Here is a 22,258-nt window from a genome sequence, read left to right as displayed (position 1 = left end):
CTTCCACTCTTCTTCCAGCGGAGATCCGTCTGGGCTCACAAAACAGTCCAGCGACAACGGCGCCCGCTCGGCCAACCAGTCCCCGCAGTCCGCGGGCAGCTCTGGCATCGACAGCGGCGTGGAGAGCACCTCCGACGGCCTGAGGGACCTGCCGTCCATCGCCATCTCCCTGTGCGGGGGCCTCAGCGACAACAGGGAAATCACCAAAGGTACCGCGGCCGAGCCATCTTCTAGCCGAGAGCACCCCCTGGTGGCCGCCGGTGGGAGCGTCCTGAAGCCCGGGCTCCTCTCCTGCCTTCAGGCCCCAGAGGGCTTTTCTCTGGCTCGGTTCCTGAAGGCTCGCATGACTCAGCGTTGCTCAGGACCCAAACGTTGCTGCCTGGCGGTTGGCTGGCTTCAGGCTCCTGTGGGTCACGCGTCCACAGGCGACAACAAGGCTGCTGGAGTCACTGGTCATCAGGCTTTGCTGACCACAGCTGGTGCCTGTTTTCGCCAAAAGCCTGTCCTGCAGGGGTGCCCGTCCGGCAGGGGTACCCATAGGTGGGAAGACAGTCTAGGGAAATGCTGTGGGGTCTTGGAGGAGGGAGGGTTGTCGGAGCAAGTCCTGGGGAGCCTCCCAGCTGCATCTGGTGTCCCGGCGTGGCTTAGTGATGAATTAATTCATAGCGCCCACTGTATCTGTCACAGTGATTTCCCAGTGTCTCGTGCCAGTTATGTGGTGAGGTGGCCCCGAGACCCCCAGTCGATGCAGTCGGCCCTTCCAGCCAATGAGCCTGGACAGGTGTCCTGGCTGTCCCCCCCTGCACCCTTAGGCGGGTCACCCACTTTCGTTCGTGACCACGTCCATCCTCCCTGACCACCGAGACGGTGGACGTGCTTCCCGTCCCCACGTTACCGAGTGGTGGTGGTGGGGAGCTGAGGCCTGGGAGGTGGCGCCCTTGGCCAATGTCACACCAGCGAGGCCACTTCAACCCCGGGGGGCCTGGCCTCAAGCTCCCCTCCGCCTTCATCGCTGCTGTGGGTGGGCGTGTCCGGTGCATTTCCCACGCCTGCTCCCCCATCGATGTGTGTGCCCTGGTTAAGGGCGCTGCCCCCCATCCTCCCAGGTCCCCCACCTCCCTTCCTTTCAGCGCAGACACTGCCCCCTAAAAACTAACCGAAGCCCCTTTCACGAATGCATTTATCGTCTGCACAGCTGGAGTGCCCGCACTCTCAGAATGTAACCTGCAAATCTGGGTGAGTGGAAAATACGGGCTGCTGTGTGGGCCACGTCCCCCTTATACTCTCCCCCACAACTGCGTTCACAGATGTGTTTTTGGAACAAGCCGTGTCGTATCAACAGTTTGTGGACAACCCTGCCCTCATTGACGACCCCAATCTCGTGGTGAAGATCGGGAATAAGTAAGTTCCCCCCAAAATTATTTTAGCCAGGGCACGATATGGGTTCAGCTTCCATTTTTCAACTCTGGAGACCTAGACAGTAACCCTTAGGAATATATAAAATTGAGTCTTTATGCAAATCCAGGAGTTCCCGCTGTGGCTCAGCAGGTTAAGAACCCAGCATAAGGCGTTCCCGTCGTGGTACAACGGAAACGTATCCGACTAGGAATCATGAGGTTTCAGGTTCGATCCCTGGCCTTGCTCAGTGGGTTAAGGATCCAGCAGTGCCATGAGCTGTGCTATAGGTCGCAGATGTGGCTCGGATCTGGTGTTGCTGTGGCTTGTGGCATAGGCCAGGAGCGATAGCTCCGATTCCACCCCTAGCCTGGGAACCTCCATATGCCTTGGGTGTGGCCCTAAAAAAAAACCAAAATCCAACATAATATCTGTGATGGCGTTCCCGTCATGGCTCAGTGGATAACGAACCCAACTATATCTATGAGGATGCAAGTTCAATCCCCGGCCTCATTCAGTGGGTTAAGGATCGGGTGTCGCCACAAGTTGTGGCAATAGGCCAGCAACTGCAGCTCCAATTCAGCCCCTAGCCTGGGAACTTCCATATGCTGCAGGTGCAGCCGTTAAAAGAAAAAAAGAAAAATTAAAACAAATTCCATCATTGTCCCTTCCCTGTCGGCAGAGTATAGTTAGTATTCGGTTAGTATATGTCACTATATGGTTAGTGTTGGGATGTAGCTGTGCATCCTGGGGAGTTTCACATTTACCTGGGACCTGTAACCTCACCTCCTTGGCCTGTGGGGCTTGGCCTGGTGCACGGGAAGGCGGGAGGGTGTCACACAATAGACCACGGCCCCAGGCCTTGGAAGCTTCGTTGTCTGAGGTCAAGGGATGAGCATGTGTTTTTACAGGCTGTCGGCTGACTTTTCTCTGGAAGAGGAAGCCACGGCTGTTTCTGTGTTAATAGAGGGTCCTAGTTTCCTTTTTGTTGAACCGTGGCAAGAAAGGGCCCGGCACAGCGGGGCGTGGGCTGCTCTCGGCTGGCCGCTGGGCACCCGCTGTGTCATCTGTGCTGCTGCCACGACAGCCACTTGGCCACTCGGTGTGACCCCCCGTGGGTGTGGATGGACAAGGGGCTCCTGCCAGGGCAGGGCATGTGGGGGACAGCCAAAGGTGTTGGACCCAGTGGAGTTCCAGAGCCTTCCATGACCGCCTCTAGGCACAGTAGAAAGTTCAGCCTGAGCCTTGGTCTTCTGACGTCTTTTCATTGTTTGGTGCTAGATACTATAACTGGACAACAGCCGCACCTCTGCTCCTGGCGATGCAGGCCTTCCAGAAACCTTTGCCAAAGGTGAGCTTTAACACGAGGAAGAAAGGGGACCCTGAAAATGATGGGTAGATGAGGCTGGGGGGTTGGAATTTTTATTTAAGAAACCTCAAGGTCACTGACGTTGTGCTCTTTGCAAGTTCATGGGTATGAGCATCAGGAGTCTCGCACTGGTCTGTCTTGCAGCTTGACCGTCCCCCCTCCCCGGCAAGGCAAAACCTCCCAAGAGAGGCAGTGCCGGACCGAGTCCTGTCTCTTCCAGGGTTCCTGTCCCCGCACCTGCCATGTCAGGGACACAGTTAGGGGCAGAGCAGATGGCTGCTGACATCAGAGCCCGAGAGGGATGAGGGGAGCAGGCATCAGGGTTGGGGGCAGGGAGGCAGGTGCCAGGGCAGCATCAGGCACCACCCAGCCGGGAAACAAGCCCTGGGCTGATGGGCCGAGGAGGAGCAGGTGCAGGTCTGGGGGCGGCCCCTCGCTGCACCTGAGGGCAGAGAGCAGTGAGTGGCTGCCAGGAAAAGAAGGTGAGGAGCAGACGTGTGCCCACGTGCGCACATCCTCCCCCGATGGTTCCCTGGGCTTACCCGGAACGGACCGTTTTTTGGCGATGGATCCTTCTGGATCCTCCCCTTTTCACTGACCATTTTCCGGGGAAGGAAGTTTCCTTCTGTGTGGCACAGAGGCCTGGTCTTACACGTGCGTCCTTCACGCTCTGAGCACGTGCCTCGTGCTGCCGTGGATGTCGTCCACCAGGCGTCCTCACGTCCCAGGGTCCCCAGGGTCCACTGCGGCTTCGCTGAGCCCGTGCTCTCTCCTTTGCGGTTGTGTGTGTGTGTGTGTGTGCGTTTGCTTTGGGATCGTGGCCCCTCGCTGGCGGTGCTTTATCTGTGAGTTTTCTTTCCGGGCTGAGCGGAGGTCATGCCCTCCAGAGTGGTTTGGTTTTGTGGCCACCAGGTCCCACACAATAGCCCTGGCCCCGGACAGATTTTTGTGTTGCATGTTTTAGCTCTAACAAAGCAGAAAGAAAAAAGTCCAGTGCAACAGAAATGTGGTTATAAAGGATGTAGTTCACAGAAAAAGAAATAGACGTGACTGAGTCCTGAACTTCAAGAAATTAGTCTTTGTGATGTAGAGGTGTTCTGAGACTTTTTACGGCCAGTCAGTAATTGTTTGGACACTGTTTACGGCATTCATCTAAAATAGAAATTATTTCTACGTGTAGAATTTGTCAGTCTTGGGGTTATCTCTTTAAGGATCCAGCATTGTCTCTGTGGCGGCGTAGGTTCAATCCCTGGCCCAGCCCAGTGGGTTAAGGATCCGTTGTTGCTGCAGCTCTCGTGTAGGTTGCAATTATGGCTGGGATTTGATCTCTCGCCATGGGTGTGGCCATAAATTTAAAAAAAAAAAAATTGTCAGTCTTGTTTTGTGGCTGCTGGGTTTTGTGTCACACCAGAATGGCCCTAAGTCCTGTTTCCGAAACTTGTGCAGATATGCCCTGTCTTTCCTTCTCGTACTTTCTTAAATCTGTGATTCATCAACATTTTATTTTGAGAGTAATGAGTGTGAGGTTATCAGGAACCAAATCAGTTTTTTTCTTTTTTTCAGCTGGTTATTGAATCAAGATGCTTTGGTTGCAGAAAACAGAGTGATGACAAGTGGCTTGAATAATAGGGGTTTATTATCTGACACAATAAGCATCTCCTAGAGGCTGGTGGTTTCAGGCCGGATGAATTTGCGGGAGCTTCGCTGTGGTTGCCTTGGCTTTCCCTTTATGATCACACGATGTCTCTTCTACCTGCATCTCCTCATATACCCATGTCCCAGTAGGAGAGATAGAGGCAGATTCCTCACGTTTCATTGGCCACTACTTGGTCAGATGATCTCCTCCAAGCCAGTTATTGGCCAAACAATGGAATGGCTCTGGGTGGTACCAACCGACCTGGGTTCCTCCTCTGGAATTGAACCTGCCTCCTGGGAACAGAGTACTGTCTGATTTTTGAGCAGAGTTTTCGATGTGTTGGCAAGAAAGAAAAGGGATGCTTTGCCCAGGGGGGCAGCTGACAAGGGTGTATGTAGCATAGCTACCGAATCAGCCTGATTCCTTTCATTACATAACTTTCTTCTCCTGATAGGCAGTTACAACTTTATCATATATTACATTTCTCTGTGAATTTAGACTTCCTTCTGGACTTTGTCTTCCATTCCGTAATGTTTACTCATGTCCCAATATTTTTTTTTTAGTTATTGCAGCTTTTAAATATATTTCAATATTGAGTAAGGCTTATGCTTCCTTCTTCTTCTGTCTGTGAGTTTTCTTGGCCATTTTTGTTTGTTTTATAAGTGAACTTTAGAATCGGTTTGTCTGAGTCCGAAAATAATGCTGTTAGGTTCTCTTAAATTGGAGTTTTGTGACATTTATGGATGAAATAGGAGGAATAGAGTTAAGTGACATTGGTATGAATTGTCCTATTTGTGCATAGGGTATGGATGATTAGCTTTTTAGTATATTCAGATTTTCTCTTCTGTCAGGTAGGGATTTTTAATGATAGAAGGAAGCACACTTCAGGCAAAATATGTGAATTATTTATCTTTTCACTAACCTGGAACTTGTTTGGTTGAAAGACTTAAATCTTTCTTCCAGTACTAGCTGAGGTATCACCTACCTGACAGCTGTAGAAACCAAGGAAGGGAAATTAGATCGCATTTACCTTTGTGCTGGAATTAATTTCAAGATAGATATTTTGTGCTTTGGGAATACTTAGAAAATTTGAATTAATATTTAATCTCCTCCCGTTCAGCTTGCATTTATTTAGGCCAGGAGTATGACTTTGTAATACTTGAGGTTTTCAGTCAATGCATCAGTTAATGTTCCACTTGCCCAAATTTGGAAATTTACTAAAAAGATCCCGTGCCCTTTGTCTAAACCTGTTTATCCTACACCCCATATTAATCATTTCATTTTTTTTATTTTATAATCATCCCTTGGAGCATAACAATATCTTAATGAGTAAACCACTTTAATTTGAAAACTTCTGGTCTGACTAATCACTAATGATTTTCAATGCTTTCTTTTTCTGTTGTTGTTGTGTTGTATTTTATTTGTTGTGTGTTTATTCCTTTAACATCTTCTTAAGTCTTCATGCTTAAGTTACCTTAATGTAATTTTGGACGCCATTAGGTTTTGCTTCTCGAAACTTTTTAACCCGCAAATAGTATGTTGTGTTTTCTCTGATTTTTTTTTTCTTTTTTTCTTTTCAATCTTCCTTTAATTTGCATGTGTGTGTCTTTTGGTTTGGAGGTGCTAAGTTGATCTTTTTTTGGTTCCATTATTTATGTTACCATCCATTTAAAACAGGCCACGGTGGAATCTATCATGAGGGATAAGATGCCCAGAAAGGGAGGAAGATGGTGGTTTTCGTGGAGGGGAAGAAACACCACGATCAAAGAGGTGAGCCCGGCACGCAGAAGGGGGTTTCTGCTCAGCTCGGCGAGGGTTGGGTTTGGGCAGGGGCATTTGTCCTCAGGCCTGAGTGTCACTGAAAGAAGCCATCATGCCAGGCCAGGAGCCACCTCTGCCTCCCAGTAGGAAATGGAAGCGCAGACCCGAGGGGAGGTGGAGACACAGGCCCCGGAGGAGCAAGTGGAGGTGGGTTCACCTCCCGGCCCTGCTCCCTCTCAGAGGAGACCATGGTCAAGTCCCTCCCGCCCTGGGACCTTTCTTCCTCTGTTAAAAAAACGAGATTCAACCTGAAGTGTACATTTTTTTTTCCTCTTTTTTCTTTTTAGGGCTGCGCCCTTTTGAGGGCATATGGAAGCGCCTGGCTAGGGGTCAAATCAGAACTACAGCTGCTGGCCTCCACCGCAACCACAGCAACCACAGATCCCAGCTGCATCTGTGACCTGCACCACCACTCATGGCAACGCCGGATCCTTAACCCACTGAGTGAGGCCAGGGATTGAACCCTGTTCTCATGGATACTAGTTGGGTTCATTCCCACTGAGCCACCATGGGAACTCCGAACACTTTTTTTTCTTAAGGTTAAGTATCTCCCTGTGAGGAGAGTTTCAATAAGTGGACCTAGATGGTCTGTCACATCCATCCTCGGCCTCTCTTCCTCATTCTGTGTAGTTCAATTGGCTTATTTAGGGTAACAGTCCAATTTATATCGCTCCCTGCTGAGAACGTTTAAGTGGGTTCCCAGGACTCTTACAGTTAAGACCCATCTCCTTTCCACGGTTCACAGGACTTGTGTATCCTGCCCCTGCTCCCGCTATAGCCTCATCTTTTGCTAGTCCCCTTGCCTTCCCTGGCTGAAAGTACCTTCTACCCCAGGACCTTTGCATGTGTTGTTTCCTCTGCCTGGTGTTCTGGGAGCCCTCTCACGCGTCTTCACTTAACTAACTCGAACCTCAAATGGCCCTTTCTTGGCAGGTTAGTTTGCTCTGCTGTTCTGCTCTCAGAGCCCTGCCTGTGAACTTTTTCTTCACAATTTTGTCAGCATTTATAATTACACACTTATTCGTAGGACTGTCTGGTTAGCATCCCTTTCCTCCAGACCCTAAACTCCATGAAGGCAGAGCCCACGTGTGGCTTTGGTCCTTGTGGGATCCCAAGTGCCCGCATTGGACCCAGAGCAGGAGTTCAGCAGATATTCAAGGGAATATGCTGGCTATGCTTTTGGAATATCGTGGGACAGACCCCCAAGAACAACAGTCAAGTCTGTTGTTATAAGAGTAAAAGAAATCCCGGGAGCTCAGTGGTTTTTCGGTTTTGTTTGTTTCTTTGTTTTGTTTTTTGTTTCTCTTTTTAGTTCAAAGGGAAAGAGTCTGTTTTATCAAGGTAGGTATTGGGAGTTCCCGTCCTGGCTCAGTGGTTAATGAATCCGACTAGGAACCATGAGGTTGCAGGTTGGATCCCTGACCTCGCTCAGTGGGTTAAGGATCCAGCATTGCTGCGAACTTCGGTGTAGGTTGAAGATGTGGCTCGGATCCCGTGTGGCTGTGGCTGTGGCGTAGGCCGGCAGCTACATCTCTGATTAGACCCCTGGCCTAGGAACCTCCATATGCCACGGGTGCGGCTGTAAAAAGAGAAACAAACAAACAAACAAATAAATGAATACTGTTCTTGGGCATTTTCTGTTTGTATATCCAAGTTTTACTGATTGTCCCATTATTTCCAAGGGGGCGCAGGCATGTTAGAGCAAGCATGTGCTGTACTTTAGAAAACTTAAAGCATATTCTGATTCTCTTACTAGAAAGAAGAATGTTCCAGAATTTAGGCAGAAGCCTATTTCAGACACTTAGTTTATTGCAGAGTATCCAGATTCTCAGTTTGAACTGAAGAAAATGCCAGTAGGAAACAAGGAAGAGCTAGAAGCCCTCTCTTAAAAGAATGAAATCTGTCATTTCAGATAAATATGTATTTTTGAACTAGTCTAACAAAGAATCGTTACTAGTGACAGCAAAGTTCCTGTCCCAATAAAGGGACTGCCCGTTGTTTGGCCTGTCATCACATCACCTATCTGTGTGCTTATAAAACAAACGAAAGGACATTTGGCAATGGTTTGTACCCCTCAGACGTTAAGCCGGTCACCCTGTTGTGTAGTTTTTATCGCTCCCTTTCTTTCTTGACATCAAAAATAGCGACCTCTCTCCTGACCAAATGGCCACAGATAATGCCATTTGGTTGTAAGTCCTTGGTCCTTTGACGCATATGCCTGGCCTCTGATGACTGTCTGTGGGGCTGGCGGATGTTTTGCGCCTCTCTTGCCTGCAAGGGCCTGGCTCTGCGTTTATGTGCAGCGTCTCTGTGGGTCATCGCAGCATGAACACGGGCATATCTCACCCCTGTGTTGCTAGTGAGCCAGCGAGGCTCTGAAAGTCTCCCCGACGTGCCCGAGGTTCCTAAGCCGGAGAAGCAGGACGGACCCAGAGCTCTCGGAATGCCGCAGCTCTTTCTAGTACATGAAAGGAGCATCTCTCTATTAAGAGCATGCAGTATTGAGAAAGAGAATATGCGTCCATGTTTTTCTCAAGCAAAATATGGTGTGAAAATATTTTCAGGCGTTTCTATCAGCAATTATAAGAAAATATTTTGAAAGCCCTCGCGTTTCCAAGCAGCCCTTGATAAAGCATTTGCATAAGCTACAGTGATGATGACGTTTGGTTTGGTGCCACAAACACTTATGGAAAACAGACTTGTTTCTGTCAAAAATACTTCCCAGCTGAATTGTAGACATCTAAGCAAAGGAGCGACTGGGACCTACCACCCCCAGGGGTGTGCCATGGGGACCCTGCCCTGGGCTTCGGAGAGCCCATCCCAGAATGCCATCTGTCGTGTGGGTGGTTTCCCTTCGCTATGTCCATGACCCTTTGTCTTCCTCTTCTCCAGGAAAGCAAGCCAGAGCAGTGCTTGGCAGGAAAGAGCCACAGTACTGGGGAGCAGCCGTCACAACTTGGCATGGCCACCAGGTACAGTGCCAGTCGTCTTGGGGGTGTTCCGGCTCTTTTCTGTGTCCAAGGTCAAGGCGCATGCCCAGCAGGTGCTGATAGGGTTCACCAAATAGCCCAGGCCTTGACCCAGACGCACCTGGGTTGCAGACCCGGCTCCGTCATTTCTCAATGACCTGGAGCCGTTTACTTCAATTGAAGTGCCCGTTAATCACGTGCAAGCCTTTCCTCCCTTAGATGCAGAAATTCCCAAGTCAGTGCGAGGCTTAAACGAGATAATGTATCTAGAGCGTTCCTCGTGGTCTTGGCATAAGATAGCTCTCCCTCTGCAGAAGGTAATTGTCGTAGTGGGAGTTCGTGCATATGGATGATGGTGACGCACTAGCAGTGACATGAAAACACGTTTCCCTTCTGAAGGAACTTGCCTTTCTCTGTGGTTTAAATTCTTACCAGGACTTATTGCTTTTCTAAGTCTCGATAGAGATTCATGGTTTTTTTTTAAATAATTTATTGGCATATGGTTAACTTACAGTGTTGTGTTAGTTTCAGGTGTACAACAAAGCGATTCAGTTATACATACATATGTATCCATTCTTTTTCAGATTCTTTTCCCATATAGGTTATTACAGAGTATTGAGTAGATTTCCCTGTGCTATACAGTAGGTCCTTGATACTTATCTCTTTTATATGTAGTAATGTGTGTATGTTACTCCCAACCTCCTAACTTATCCCTCCCCAGCATTTCCCCTTTGATTACCATGAGCTTGGCTTCAAAAGCTTTGAGTCTGTATCTGTTTTGTAAAGAAGTTATTTTGTATCATTTTTAAATTAGCTTCCACATACCCGTGATATCATATTTTTGTGGTTGTCCGACTTCACTTAGCATTGATAATCTCTAGGTCCATCCGTGTTGCTGCAAATGGCATGGTTTCATTCTTTTTTGTGGCTGAGTAATATTCCATTGTATATATGTACCACATCTTCTTTATCCATTCCTCTGTTGATGGATGTTTAGATGGCTTCCATGTCTTGGCTATTGTAAATAGTGCCAGAATGAACATTGGGGTGCATGTATCTTTTCAAATTATGATTTTCTCCAGATATGTGCCCAGGAGTGGGATTGCTGGATCATATGGCCATCTATATTTAGTTTTCTAAGGAACCTCCACACTGTTCCTCATAGTGATTGCACCAGTTTACATTCCCACCGACACTGTAGGAGGGTTGATAGGGATTCATATGGACTTGGCATAGGAGCCATTAGATCTTGATAATAGTGATGCATATTTGTAGTGTCTTGCCTTCAGGGTATCCTACTTGAATAGGATTTGAGGATAACTCCTCCGAGGGCAATGCCATCACCCACTAGTTTGATGCTATTACATCCTGACCCTGAGTGGTCCGAGTGGGTATAACACCTTTTCCACATGACCTGGCCTTTATGCTATTCCTGTGCCTAAGAAACCCTGGGCTGGGTTTCTTATTTAGCAGGCAGAAAAATGCCAGTGTAGTCACCAAAGGCAAGATTCTCATCTCAATCCTTTTTATACCTTGGTGGTCAAACCAGTGCCTCAGAGCAGGCATTTCTTTTTTTTTTTTTTTTTGCTTTTTAGGGCTGCACCTGCAGCATATGGAAGCTCCCAGGCTAGGGGTCGAATTGAAGCTGTAACTGCCGACCTACACCACAGCCACAGCACTGCAGGATCTGAGCTGCTGCTAAGACCTACACCACAGCTTACGGCAACCTGGATCCTTAACCCACTGAGTGAGGCGGGGGATCAAACCCGTGTCCTCATGGATACTAGTTGGGTTCGTTACCGCTGAGTCCATGATGGGAACCCCAGAATAGGCATTTCTCTTTTTTTGGTCTTTTTTTTAGGGCCGCACCCACAGCCTATGGAAGTTCCCAGGCTAGGGGTCAAGTCGGAGCTGTAGCTACCGGCCTCTGCCACAGCCACAGCCATGCAGGATCCGAGCCGTGTCTGCGACCTACAGCACAGCTCACGGCAACACCAGATCCTTGACTCACTGAGGGAGGCCAGGGATTGACCCGGAATCCTCATGATACTAGTCAGATTCACTTCCGCTGAGCCACGGGGCAGGAACTCCGGAGCAGACATTTCTTCAGTGTTGTTCTTTTACTGAACTGATGAGATTTGCCTGACATCTGGTTGACTTACAGGAGAGATGGGCTTAGAGTGTCATCCTCGGACTCCTGGCCTTGGCTCTGTATCTTACACTGTGGCGATTCTAAAAATCATTGTCGGAGATGGAGACCGTGTAGGTGTCAGGTGGGAAATACTTTACTCTCTGTGGGGAAGAGTATGCAGGAGCTGATGGACTCCGCCCTGCTGTGGGGCCAGCTCCTGGCTAGGTTGCTACACTTTCTGTCCCCCTGGTGGCGCCCTGGCGCTGCTCCTGCCCACCTGCCCCCGTGCCCCGCCCCCTCGGGTATTTTCCTAGAAGGGAGCCCGGAGAAGAACTGTGATTCTTTTCCATTCTTCACCCTCGGCCTCTGGCTCATTCTCTGGGGAGGGGCTTTTTCCAGCACGATTACCTGGAATGTTATCTGGATTCCCGACCTGGAATATGGCATGTCCTTTGGGGAAGCTCAGAAGGGAGAAGGCAGGTGAGCTTGGGGCTAAGGATGTGCCATCCTGGGGGTGGCCAGCGTGAGAGCCTGTGGGTTTTCATTAAGAAGCTGTTGGAGGAATTCCTGTCGTGGCTCAGTGGTTAACGAATCCGACTAGGAACCATGAGGTTGCGGGTTCGATCCCTGGCCCTGCTCAGCGGGTTAAGGATCCGGTGTTGCCGTGAGCTGTGGTGTGGGTCGCAGATGTGGCTTGGATCCTGTGTTGCTGTGGCTCTGGCGTAGGCCAGTGGCTGCAGCTCTGATTGGACCCCTAGCCTGGGAACCTCTGTATGCCGTGGGAGTGGCTCAAGAGAAGGCAAAAAGACAAAAAAAAAAAGAAGTTGTTGGAAGTGGCAGGCTGTTCACAGCAGACTGTGGAGTCAGGCAGATCTGGCTTGGAGTCCTGGCCTTGGGCAAACTCCTTTCTGTCTCTGAGCAGAGGAATAAGCCTGATGTCTGTGTCCAGAGCAGCCAGGAAAGGGGCTCAAGCAAAGATGCCACCTTCCTGGAGTTCCCGCTGTGGCACAGTGGGTTGAGAATCTGACTGGGTCATTGCAGAGGTGCGGATTTGATCCCTGGCCCGGTGCAGTGGGTTAAAGGATTCAGTGTTGCTGTAGCTGCAGCATATGTTGCAGCGGAGGCTTGGATTCAATCCCTGGCCAGGAACTTACATATGTTGCACGTACAGCCATTTAAAAAAAGAAGATGCTGGCTTTCTGTCATAGGCAGGTTTCTTTTTTTTCTTTTTTTTTTTTGGCTTTTTAGGGCCCCACCAGTGGCATATGGAGGTTCCTTGGCCAGGGGTCAAATCGGATCTGCAGCTGCCAGCCTACACCACAGCCACAGCAGTGCTGGACACAAGCCACGTCTGCAACCTACGCCACAGCTCATGGCAATGCCAGATCCTTAACCCACTGAGCGAGGCCAGGGGGGTTCGTTAACCACTGAGTGACAACAGGAACGCCTCCTAAGCAGTTTAAACCAGCAGTTTGGCTGCACTGGAAATGCCTGCTCTCCGGGGACTCTTCGAGAACCTCTCTGCTCCGCAGTAATTTCCAAACCTAAGAGGCGGCTCGAGCTGGGACCTGGTCACCCCTTTCTGTCGTCTTTGGTGAATTCGTCAGCTGCTCAGTGTCCCCACCTCCTCCTGTGAAGCGGGGACCAGACTGACACCCCCACCGAGGGTGCTGGCCCACCTGATCCTCGAGCACCTTTCCGAGGAAGGAGACCCAGAACCGAAACCCAACGGGGCCACACGGGCTGTGTCTGCGGCACCCGTGGGGACGGTCAGGAGGGTGGCTCTCTGGTGACCTGGAGCACACAGGCTCATCCTAACCAAGCAGTGGCAGATGTTTGGAAGTTATGCTCTACGATGCGACCAAACGCAAGCCTGGGGAAGGCGGGCCGCACTCAGAGAGGTTTACAGCGGACAGAACCCCATAGCGGCTGGCACATGGTCTGCATTCTCCTTTCTGGGGGTCAGGAGGCAGCTCCTGGAGGCCATGGGGTGATGAGGCCCGGGACACCTGAGCAGCTCTTCCCAAGCTGCAACATTAGCTGGCAGTTTATCTGATGCATTTCCGATTTTCTTAGGATCTAATATGGTTCTATTCGGATATTGCCAAAAATGCTTTCTTCGGTTACATAGAAATAGTTTAAGACTGTGGACCACTCTGAGTTCATCAGGCTACACCTCTTCATGAAACCTGGAAAATCGAGAATTGACTCTTTACACAGGATTTGAGATCCCCAACAGCCTCCATCTAAAGTCTTTGGAGCCACGTGCTTCTTTTTATTTTTGCTGGCGTCCTCGACTCTTGGTCTCCTAATGAGATGCAAGCAGTTGACTGCAAAAAAGTGTTGGCGTGCTTTCCTAATTGATAGATTCGTGATTGACAGAACAGTCCCTGAAGCCTCCTAATTGAGCAAACAGCCTGTCACCAGGCAAGTCATTAAAATACCATTGAAAACTGAACGCTGGCAAGTGCTAACTTAGAGGATCCCAGCGCCTCGACTGATCACAGACACTCAAGGGAGATGAGCCCTTTTGTCTTGTTCTGTTGCTTCTTGCAGATGCCGCAGAAGCAATGACATTAAGGACCATTGCAAGGGTCGGGGGGTTGGTGGCAGGTCCGCTGATGACCGTGCACCTGCCCCAAGCCGGCCCCGGCAGACACCAGCCGAACAGCTCCCATCTCACTTTCTGCATCTGCCTTTTCCTCACTCTGCTCCTTCAGATGGTGGCTGCACCCACTTAGGGCTTTTGGTTTTTGTTTTAAAGCCTCAGATGGAAATAACAGCTCTTCCGCCCCGCTTCCGCGTCCCACCTCAGAGCACACATCAGTCTGTTGACGCTGAGTGCTTCAAATCACATTTGGGTCTCATTTCCCTCCAAACTGTTTGCATGGCGTGTCGATGTGTTCCACTTCCCTGGGGACCTGTAGCCTCTCCTCCTGGGTTCCCACCTGCTTGTCACGGCCATTGGTTCCAGGACCACGTCTGCCTGTCTGTGTGCAAACCTCTGGGTTGTTGGTTCAGAAGGACCAGCGTCAGTCATAGGATGGGCAGGCTTGGAAGTGGAAGGCACTTCGGTGTCATTTTCCAGACGAGCTGCTGAGGCCCAGAGAGGAACTCCGTGGACGTGAGGCCTTTGCTGGGATGCACGCCTCCCAGTCCAGTTTGTCTGTCTGTCACCTGCCGGCATCCTGGATTCCTTGGTGGGCGGGATGCCACTTGCTCCCCTGCCTTTTCCCATCAGGGAATCAAGTCTGAAAGAAAAGTGAGCTGAGCAGGACAGCTGGAAGTTCCTGGGGCTTGAATCTGACCCAGCCCCCAGTGTCACAGTTGCCGATTCATGCACGTGTAGCTCAGCCCTGCCATGGAGCCCCCAGGATTCTGGCCTATGCGCTCTGTCTCCATGGACAGTCACCTGATACCATGGCGTCTTCACCAGGGCTGTGTCCCCATGATGGCCAGGTCGGTGACTCCAGCCCAGACAGTCCAGCCCCTCTTGGGGTGTCCTCTGCTTTCCTAGGGTAGTCTTTGTCCTGCTGTGTTGAGTTTAGACAGAAAGCCCCGGGCAGCAGGGCCAGGCTGTTTGCTCAGTCCTCCATGCCTGGCAAGGTGCCCAGAAGCACTGGATGGAGTTCCCGTTGTGGCTCAGTGGGTTAAGAACCTGAATAGTATCCATAGGAATGCAGGTTTGATCCCTGGCCTCGCTCAGTGGGTTGGGGATCCAGTGTTGCCACAAGCTTTGGTGTAGGTCGCAGATGCAGCTCGGATCTGGCATTACTGTGGCGTGGTATAGGCTGGCCCCTGGCCTGGGAACCTCCATATGCCACGGGTGCGGCCCTCAAAAGACAAAAAGAAAAGAAGCAGCAGCTCTGATTACTCGAGCTCCAGTTCACCAGCCTGCAGCCCAGGGGCGGCCTCTCATAGAAGCAGGTGCCCCGGGAGGGGCAGCTCATTCTAGACTTGGAAAGAGCCCAGTGGAAAGAACACAGAAACAGGGTTCTGTGTAACAGGGTCCTCCTTCTCGTCGGCCCTTGTCTGGGGGAGGATTGGATTGTAGGAACTGCTTCTGGAATGAACACACAGGGTAAGAAAGCAATGGGTTGCATAGGAAATACCCGCTTATTTTCTGATGGACGGGAAGGGGAGGCAGGAGGTCTGGAGGGCCAGGTGAGCGCTCCCTGCAGTAAGAAGGTACCGATGGAGGAGGAGTTCACATCATGGCGCAGCGGGAACGAATCTGACTAGGAACCATGAGGCTGTGGGTTCGATCCCTGGCCTCGCTCAGTGGGTTGAGGATCGGGGTTGCCGTGAGCTGTGGTGTAGGTTGCAGAGGAGGTTTGGACCTGACGTTGCTGTGGCTGTGGTGTGGGCCAAAGGCTGCAGCTCCCTTTAGACCCCTAGCCTGGGAACCTCCATATGCCGCAGGTGCGGCCATAAAAAAGAAAAAAAGAAAAAGAAAGAAAGAAAAGAAGAGACTGATGGAGCCCATGTTCGTGTCAGACTTGCACAGAAGGGTGGGCTGAGCAGGAAGCTGGGCAGGGAGGTGCACGTCCCTGGAGCTGGGCTGTGCCTGCTCAGCGTTCTTGTTGAGCCTCGCAGTGGCTTACTGAGCACTTTGTGTAGCATTGAGGCATTTTCCCGAACAGAAATGTCCTGGGAAGGCAGATCTAGTTCTGCTGGGTTGGGGGCTATGCCAGAGCAGGGTCTGAACCCAGGGAACAGCTAACTGCTGATAGGCTTTGTGTGAGCTGTTCAAAGGAAATGAGCCCGCTTCCCACCTGCACGTCCCAGCCCCCTGCCATGGGGAGAAGCTGGGAGAGCTGGGAGCATTGGCTTCTGTGCCGGGAGTAGGGGTAGCCTGGCCGAGGACTGGGGAGTCTTCCCGGCTTCATTGGCACCTGTAAGTCCCAGAGTGTCCTTGTTCTTTGGAATGGTGCATTCGGAGAGGTATATACAGGGGACTGATGCGTCTGGACGGGGAGGAAATTTGGACGCCTGGTGCCTGGCCCACAGCCTGGGATGGGCAGAGAGGAGAATGTGTGAGCATCCTTCCAGGCAGGATGGAGTCCCACCCCACCTAGCAGGAAGGGAGCCTCGTGGTTTAAAATAGAGTGATGATAGCTGGTAAAGAGGGATGTGAAGGAGGCGGGGCCGCCCCGGCTGAATAATGCAGGAGGCGCATGGAGGGGGGGCACGCGGGAGCTCATTGACGATATCACAGCACATGGAAAATGACCACCCAAGACAGCACTCAGGAGAGACCCGGCTGACTGGTCATTGATTCCGGCTAATGCATTTTTAACGGCCACCCAGATGCATTTCCTAACTGGCGATCACATCACCGTGTGTTCCAGAATGAAGCATGAATCATCCTCCAGTGATGAGGAGCACGCAGCTGCCAAGCCATCCGGCACAAGCCACCTCCCCCTGTTGTCCAGCGTCAGCTACAGGAAGACCCTGCGGCTCACGTCGGAGCAGCTGGTGAGTGCGTTCGGGGGGCACTGGCCCAGGCCCGGCCCCCGACTGGCGGGCCCAGGGTCCGGGTGTCCCCCCAGCTCTCTGGCTCCCACCCCTACGCCGGGCACCTTCTCTGTCCCAGAGCGCCCGCTGCCCTCCGCTTCCCGCAAATCCGCCTTGTAATGCCTCGCGTTTGCGCCCGATGTCAGCTCCTGCCTGGGCTGGCTGCTCAGAGTCGCTTCTCCTCTGTCACCCCCAAGGCTGTCCTGGAGCCTCCTGTTCTGAAAGTGTTGGAAGAAGGCAGCCCGAGGGGGCAACTCTGTCCTGAGGTGTAAGGGACTGATGACCAAATCTCGCAGGGCTGCTTCCGCCTTTAGAGAGGTTAAACCAGATGCATCTCCTGAACTGGGGGCGTGGAGCACGTGTGGTGGGATTCAGAGGGTTTCAGGGAGCAGAGAGCCACCCCGGCCCTAGTGTCCCCTTGCACCTGAGCCTGTGTCCCATGAGGGGAGAGGACAGTGAGCAAGTGATCCCACTCGGCTCATCTCCTAAGGGCACGTGGGGACCAGGCTTGGCTGTGATGGTGTTTGAAGGCAAAAGCTAAGGGACGGTGGGACGCCCTGCAGCCCAGCAGTCCCCAGGCAGCAGCTGCATGGCAGGTGGCCTGACGGCCTCCTGGGGGGCAACCAGGCCTCCGGCCACCACCTGGCTTGGACTCGAGGGCCCCAGCATGGAGTTTGAGAACTGCCAAGAGGGGATTCTGCTTCCTGAAGCTGGTGTCATTTCCTGGGGTCGGGAGCATACGCTTCTAGAAGTGAGGTACCACGTGACCGAGGCTGCTCTCCTCCGGTGGGTATTGGATTTGCACACCTGGCTCAGATTCGTGTCCCTGGTCATGGCCCTTCCTGCTTGGTCATGGCCTGGTATGTGCATCCCAGTCTGAAGGTGTGATTCCCTGTGAGGGGCCCCAGAGCCTGTCCTTTCCCCGCGTGGGACGTGGGCCCGTGAGGGGAGCTGTTGGTCAGGCTGCCCAGGTCCTGAAAGCACGATTCTTATCTTGAGGGACAGGGCAAGGATTGTACAGTGACCTCGGATGATAATTTTTAAAAAAATCCAGCAATTCCCATTGTGGCTCGGCCAAAACAAACCTGACTGTGTCCATGAGGATGCAGGTTCGATCCCTGGCCCCGCTCAGTGGGTTAAGGATCGGGTGTTGCCGTGAGCTGTGGTGTAGGTGGCAGACATGGCTCAGATCTAGTGTTGCTATGGCTGTGGTGCAGGCTGGCAGCTGTAGCTCCGATTCGACCCCTAGCCTGGGAACCTCCATATGCCGCAGGTGTGGCCCTAAAAAAAAAAAAAAAAAATCCAGATCTGATTTCTGGGGGAACAGAAGCAAAGTGTCTCTCTCTCTCTGGGGCTTCCCCTCAAGCAGACACAGGGTTCCTGTGTTTCAGAAAAGCCTCAAGTTGAAGAACGGCCCCAACGACGTGGTATTCAGTGTCACCACGCAGTATCAGGGGACATGTCGCTGCGAGGGCACCATCTACCTGTGGAACTGGGACGATAAGGTGATCATCTCCGACATTGATGGAACCATCACGAGGTGGGTGCAGCTGGGACCCCGGCCTGGGGCCAGCGGGTCGCCTCCTCTCAGCGCATCACGGGGCTCGTGCAGGTCAAGTTCTGGGGCGGCCAGGGCTGCTCGGGGAGTCGTAGCTCCTGGAGTCACACAGCTGTGGTGGGTCGGGGGGCACGTCCCTCTGGCGCGGTGGTGCCCTGGCTGTGCCACCCACGTGGGTGCCTCTGGCGCGCCCTCGGGCCGTGGCCCTTCTCTCAGGCGAGGACTCGATGGGCGATCAGACCAAGGTGCCCCTCGCGAACGCACAGCCCTCCACGCGCATCCTCGTGTGGTGGCTTCTGTTCCTTTCTGCCCGGAAAGCAAGTCGTGCATCTCATTTGCATCTTTTATGAGGCGTTGATAGTGCGTTGAATCAAATGGTCTTTTTTTTTTTCCCTTTTGTGATGACCTTTTCATTTTATTTTTCTCGTCTGTGTTTTTGTTCAGGTCGGACACTCTTGGCCACATTTTGCCCACCCTTGGGAAGGACTGGACCCACCAGGGCATAGCCAAGCTGTACCATAAAGTGAGCCAGTGAGTACTCTGCATGCGGAAACTTCCCTGCGGGGCTGACGTCCAAAGACGGTGCCCCTCGGCCGGGGAGGGTTGGCAGCGGTGGGGATGGGAGGTCCTGAGCGCCCCTCAAGTCCTGCCAACTCCAAATTTGAACTCAGTCCTAAAAGGCAAGCGAGAAAGCGATAGGGGCATTGAAGATGGATGGAGACGGAAGAAGGCGGCAGCCTTGGTGTGGACGCATTCAGGTTCCTTTCACACCGAGGAAAGTCAGGAGGGCAAGTGGTTGTCTGACGTCAGCCAAGGGATTTATTTATTTGAGGTTACAAAGTACAGATTGCAAGCAGGTTTTGAGGGCTACCCAGCATCCCTCATCTTGTCACCTGGTCGTGGGAGGGCTCTGCCGGGGACCCCAAACCTATGACAGCCTGCAGTGGGGCCGTGCCTGGGATGCCAGGGCGGGAGGTCAGGTAGATCCGGAGTGGTTCTTGTGTCTGGACCCCGTGTCCCTTCACTTCATTCTTATAGGGACTCTGAGAAGCAGGCAGTAGCATTTCCGAGCTTAGAGAGTTCATGGGTCCAGAGCCTCATAGCTTCTAACAGGCAGCCCTCACGGAGGCCCCGGTCGGCTCAGCTCCGGGCCCCTCCCTTCTCTGGTTCACCTGTGGGGTTCAGGGGCCGTTGGGGTTCCCCGCCGCCACACCGGCTTGTGCTTAGTCACACTTCGCCCATCTTTCTCTGGATCAGAGTCTCCCCTGTAAGCGAAAGCTCTGCCCCCAGCGCCCTCTGGTCTCTAGTCAGATCTGGGAGGCGCCCTGGGCTGACGAGACTCCCAGCCTGGTGTGCTCACCTCTGGCCCATGGAGGGCATGACGGGGGTGGTGACAGTGACGGTGACAGGGAAGAAGGAACGTGCCCTCAAGCTGTGGCGGGCGCTCTGAGCACAAGTGAGAGAAGTACACTTTCCTGGTCCTTATCCAGCATTTATTGAGCGCCTCTTGTGTGCCTGGTCCTGTGGCCAGTGCTTGGCGTGGTGATCAAGTGGGCACGGAATCTGGCCTCCTGGACCTCACGCTCTAGGACGGGTGGGGGCGAGATCCTGGGAGGACCTTCCACCCTGGTGGGGGTCAAGGCTTCGGACTTGTCAGGTGTCCAGCTCATCGCTTTGACCGTCCTTTTCTAGATTTCACCTTTGAGCAACGATAAAGCTATGGCATAGGTGGCCGTTGCGGCTCGGGTCTGGCGTTGCTGTGGCTGTGGCATAGGCCGGCAGTGGCTGCTCTGATTTGACCCATAACCTGGGAAGTTCCATATACTGAGGGGGCAGCCCTAAAAAAAAAGAAAATAGAGTAGCTTGTCGAAGAATGCCTAGCCGGCCTTTTGTTGGATGGAGTGGTTCAGAACGGGTCAGGCCTGTGGGTGAGCATCTGAGGGTTGCCGAGCACCTGCTGTGTTCTGTTGAGTTTTGTTGGGTTTGGTTGAGTGGAAGGAGCTTGGCACTTGCACCTTGAATGGGAGGTGATGTGTCCTCAGTGGCGCCCAGACGGTTGGGCCAGTGTCGCCTGGCTCCCTCTGCTTGGCCATGGCCTTCAGGGGCTCTGTACGGGACTAAGGGCAGGCTCCCGGGGGGCTGGCTCTGCAGCCCAGCAGTTCCGGGCCCACTTCTGCAAGCTCCCAACTTCCTGCCGCTTCTCCCCAGACCCTTTTTGCGAGAATCCAGGCTGATGGGTCCCCCACGCGGTGCTTCGTTTTCCCATCTCCCCGCCTTTGCACGTGTGATGGTTTCTGCCGGGCCTGCCTTTGCCTCTGATTTTTGCCTCTTGAAGTTTTTCAGCCTAACTTCTAGCTCTGACACCACGGGCCTCACGAAACCTTCCCAGGCCAGCGTCGGTTCCCCAGACGGCTCTTGTGGCCTCTTCCTCTGGGCTTCTGGTACCCAAGGGCTCGGCCTGGCTCGATAGCCTTGGTGGCATCACTGAGTCCGGGCCCAGGCTGGACGAGACGTCAGCTTTTGTGGCGGACTGTTGGTTGGGGCGAATGCAGGCAGCGTCCCACACACCACCTCCCCTGTCTTGGGTAGCGGCAGCTGGAAGGAGTGTGCAGGGGCTGAGAACTGGTAACGGTGGTGAGGTCTGTTGCTGTCATATATGTGATTGCCCGGAGACATAGTTAGGGGAGCGTTTAGCAGAGTTCCCGCTGTGGCACAGCGGGATTGGTGGCGTCTTGAGAGCACTGGGACACAGGTTCGATTTCCAGCCCGGCACAGTGGGTTAAAGATCTGGTGGTAGGTTATAGCTGTGGCTCAGATCTGATCCCTGGCCTGGGAACTCCATATGCCTTCGGGTGGCCAAAAAAGAGAAACAAACAAAAAAATAGAGAAGTATTTGGTAGGATAGAGCATCAGGAAGAAGAGGCTGTTCGATGGAGGGTTTTCGGACAGATCACTCTTTCCTAACGCTGCTTTCCTTGACTTTGGGTGCCCCTTAAATTTTGCGCATTGCAGTATTTTTCTTTTCTTGTTTTTTAGGGCCATGCACAAGGCATGTGGAAGTTCCCAGACTAGTGGTTGAATCGGAGCTGCAGCTGCTGGCCTACGCCACAGCCACATCACACACAGATCTGAGCCGCATCTGTGACCAACACCAAGCTCATGGCAACACTGGATCCTTAACCCACTGAGTGAGACCAGGGATCAAACCCACGTCCTCATGGCTCCTAGTCGGGTTCGTTACTGCTGAGCCACAAAGGGGACTCCACTGCAGGTTTTCTCAAGTGGAAAAACCAGTCTGAGCCACTTGCTCGGAAAAAACGGAAAATGAGGAAAATCTTATTTATTTATTTTTTGCCAAATGTAATTGCTTGTTTGAATAAGTCAGCCTGCAAGAAACCATGTTAGGTGGGCCATCTCCTTGCTCATAGAGGAGGATATAAAGCTTGCTTTTTGATTTTTAAAAGTCGATTTGGCTATTGATTAAAAAGAGCCATAGCAGATACAAATGGAAGATATATGAAACTCCCTCGTATTCAAATATCCATATTCAATATGTAGAAGCAGCGAAAAGAAGGATTGTTCCCTAAAATTTGCAGGGTATTGAGCCAGTGGGCGTTTGGGAGGCTGAATCTGGACAGTCATTGCTCTAATTTTCTGCCTTGCTTGACAAATATTTTTATATTCATGTAACCAGAAGTCAGTGTCTCCATGACTTAGCAAGAATGCAGGCTTCCTGTGTTTCCCATGGACACATCGGTTCAGCCGTGGCCTAACGAATGCATCCTCCGAAGCTGGGATGCTGCTGACGGCTGGAAATAATCCTCAGCAGACTCCCGAGGAGCCCTTTTCTCCTCTGGGCCAG

General features: G+C 52.1%; 1 protein-coding gene across 4 annotated transcripts in view; it reads left to right on the top strand.

The window, feature by feature from the left end:
- Positions 1-22,258, top strand: part of LPIN1 (lipin 1) — a 135,186-nt gene that overhangs the window by 90,857 nt on the left and 22,071 nt on the right. For all 4 annotated transcript variants that reach the window (XM_047782622.1, XM_047782623.1, XM_047782624.1 and 1 more), the window contains 8 exons: positions 19-209; positions 1,308-1,401; positions 2,677-2,746; positions 6,078-6,170; positions 9,114-9,193; positions 16,673-16,799; positions 18,230-18,378; positions 18,841-18,927. In XM_047782622.1, coding sequence (XP_047638578.1) covers positions 19-209; positions 1,308-1,401; positions 2,677-2,746; positions 6,078-6,170; positions 9,114-9,193; positions 16,673-16,799; positions 18,230-18,378; positions 18,841-18,927 — 891 coding nt within the window. The remainder of the gene's footprint in view (positions 1-18; positions 210-1,307; positions 1,402-2,676; positions 2,747-6,077; positions 6,171-9,113; positions 9,194-16,672; positions 16,800-18,229; positions 18,379-18,840; positions 18,928-22,258) is intronic.

This window comes from Phacochoerus africanus, chromosome 5 (genome assembly GCF_016906955.1).
Source record: "Phacochoerus africanus isolate WHEZ1 chromosome 5, ROS_Pafr_v1, whole genome shotgun sequence".
NCBI lineage: Eukaryota > Metazoa > Chordata > Mammalia > Artiodactyla > Suidae > Phacochoerus > Phacochoerus africanus.
The sequence above is the reverse complement of the archived record's forward strand: the minus strand, read 5'-3'. Positions and strand labels throughout refer to the sequence as shown.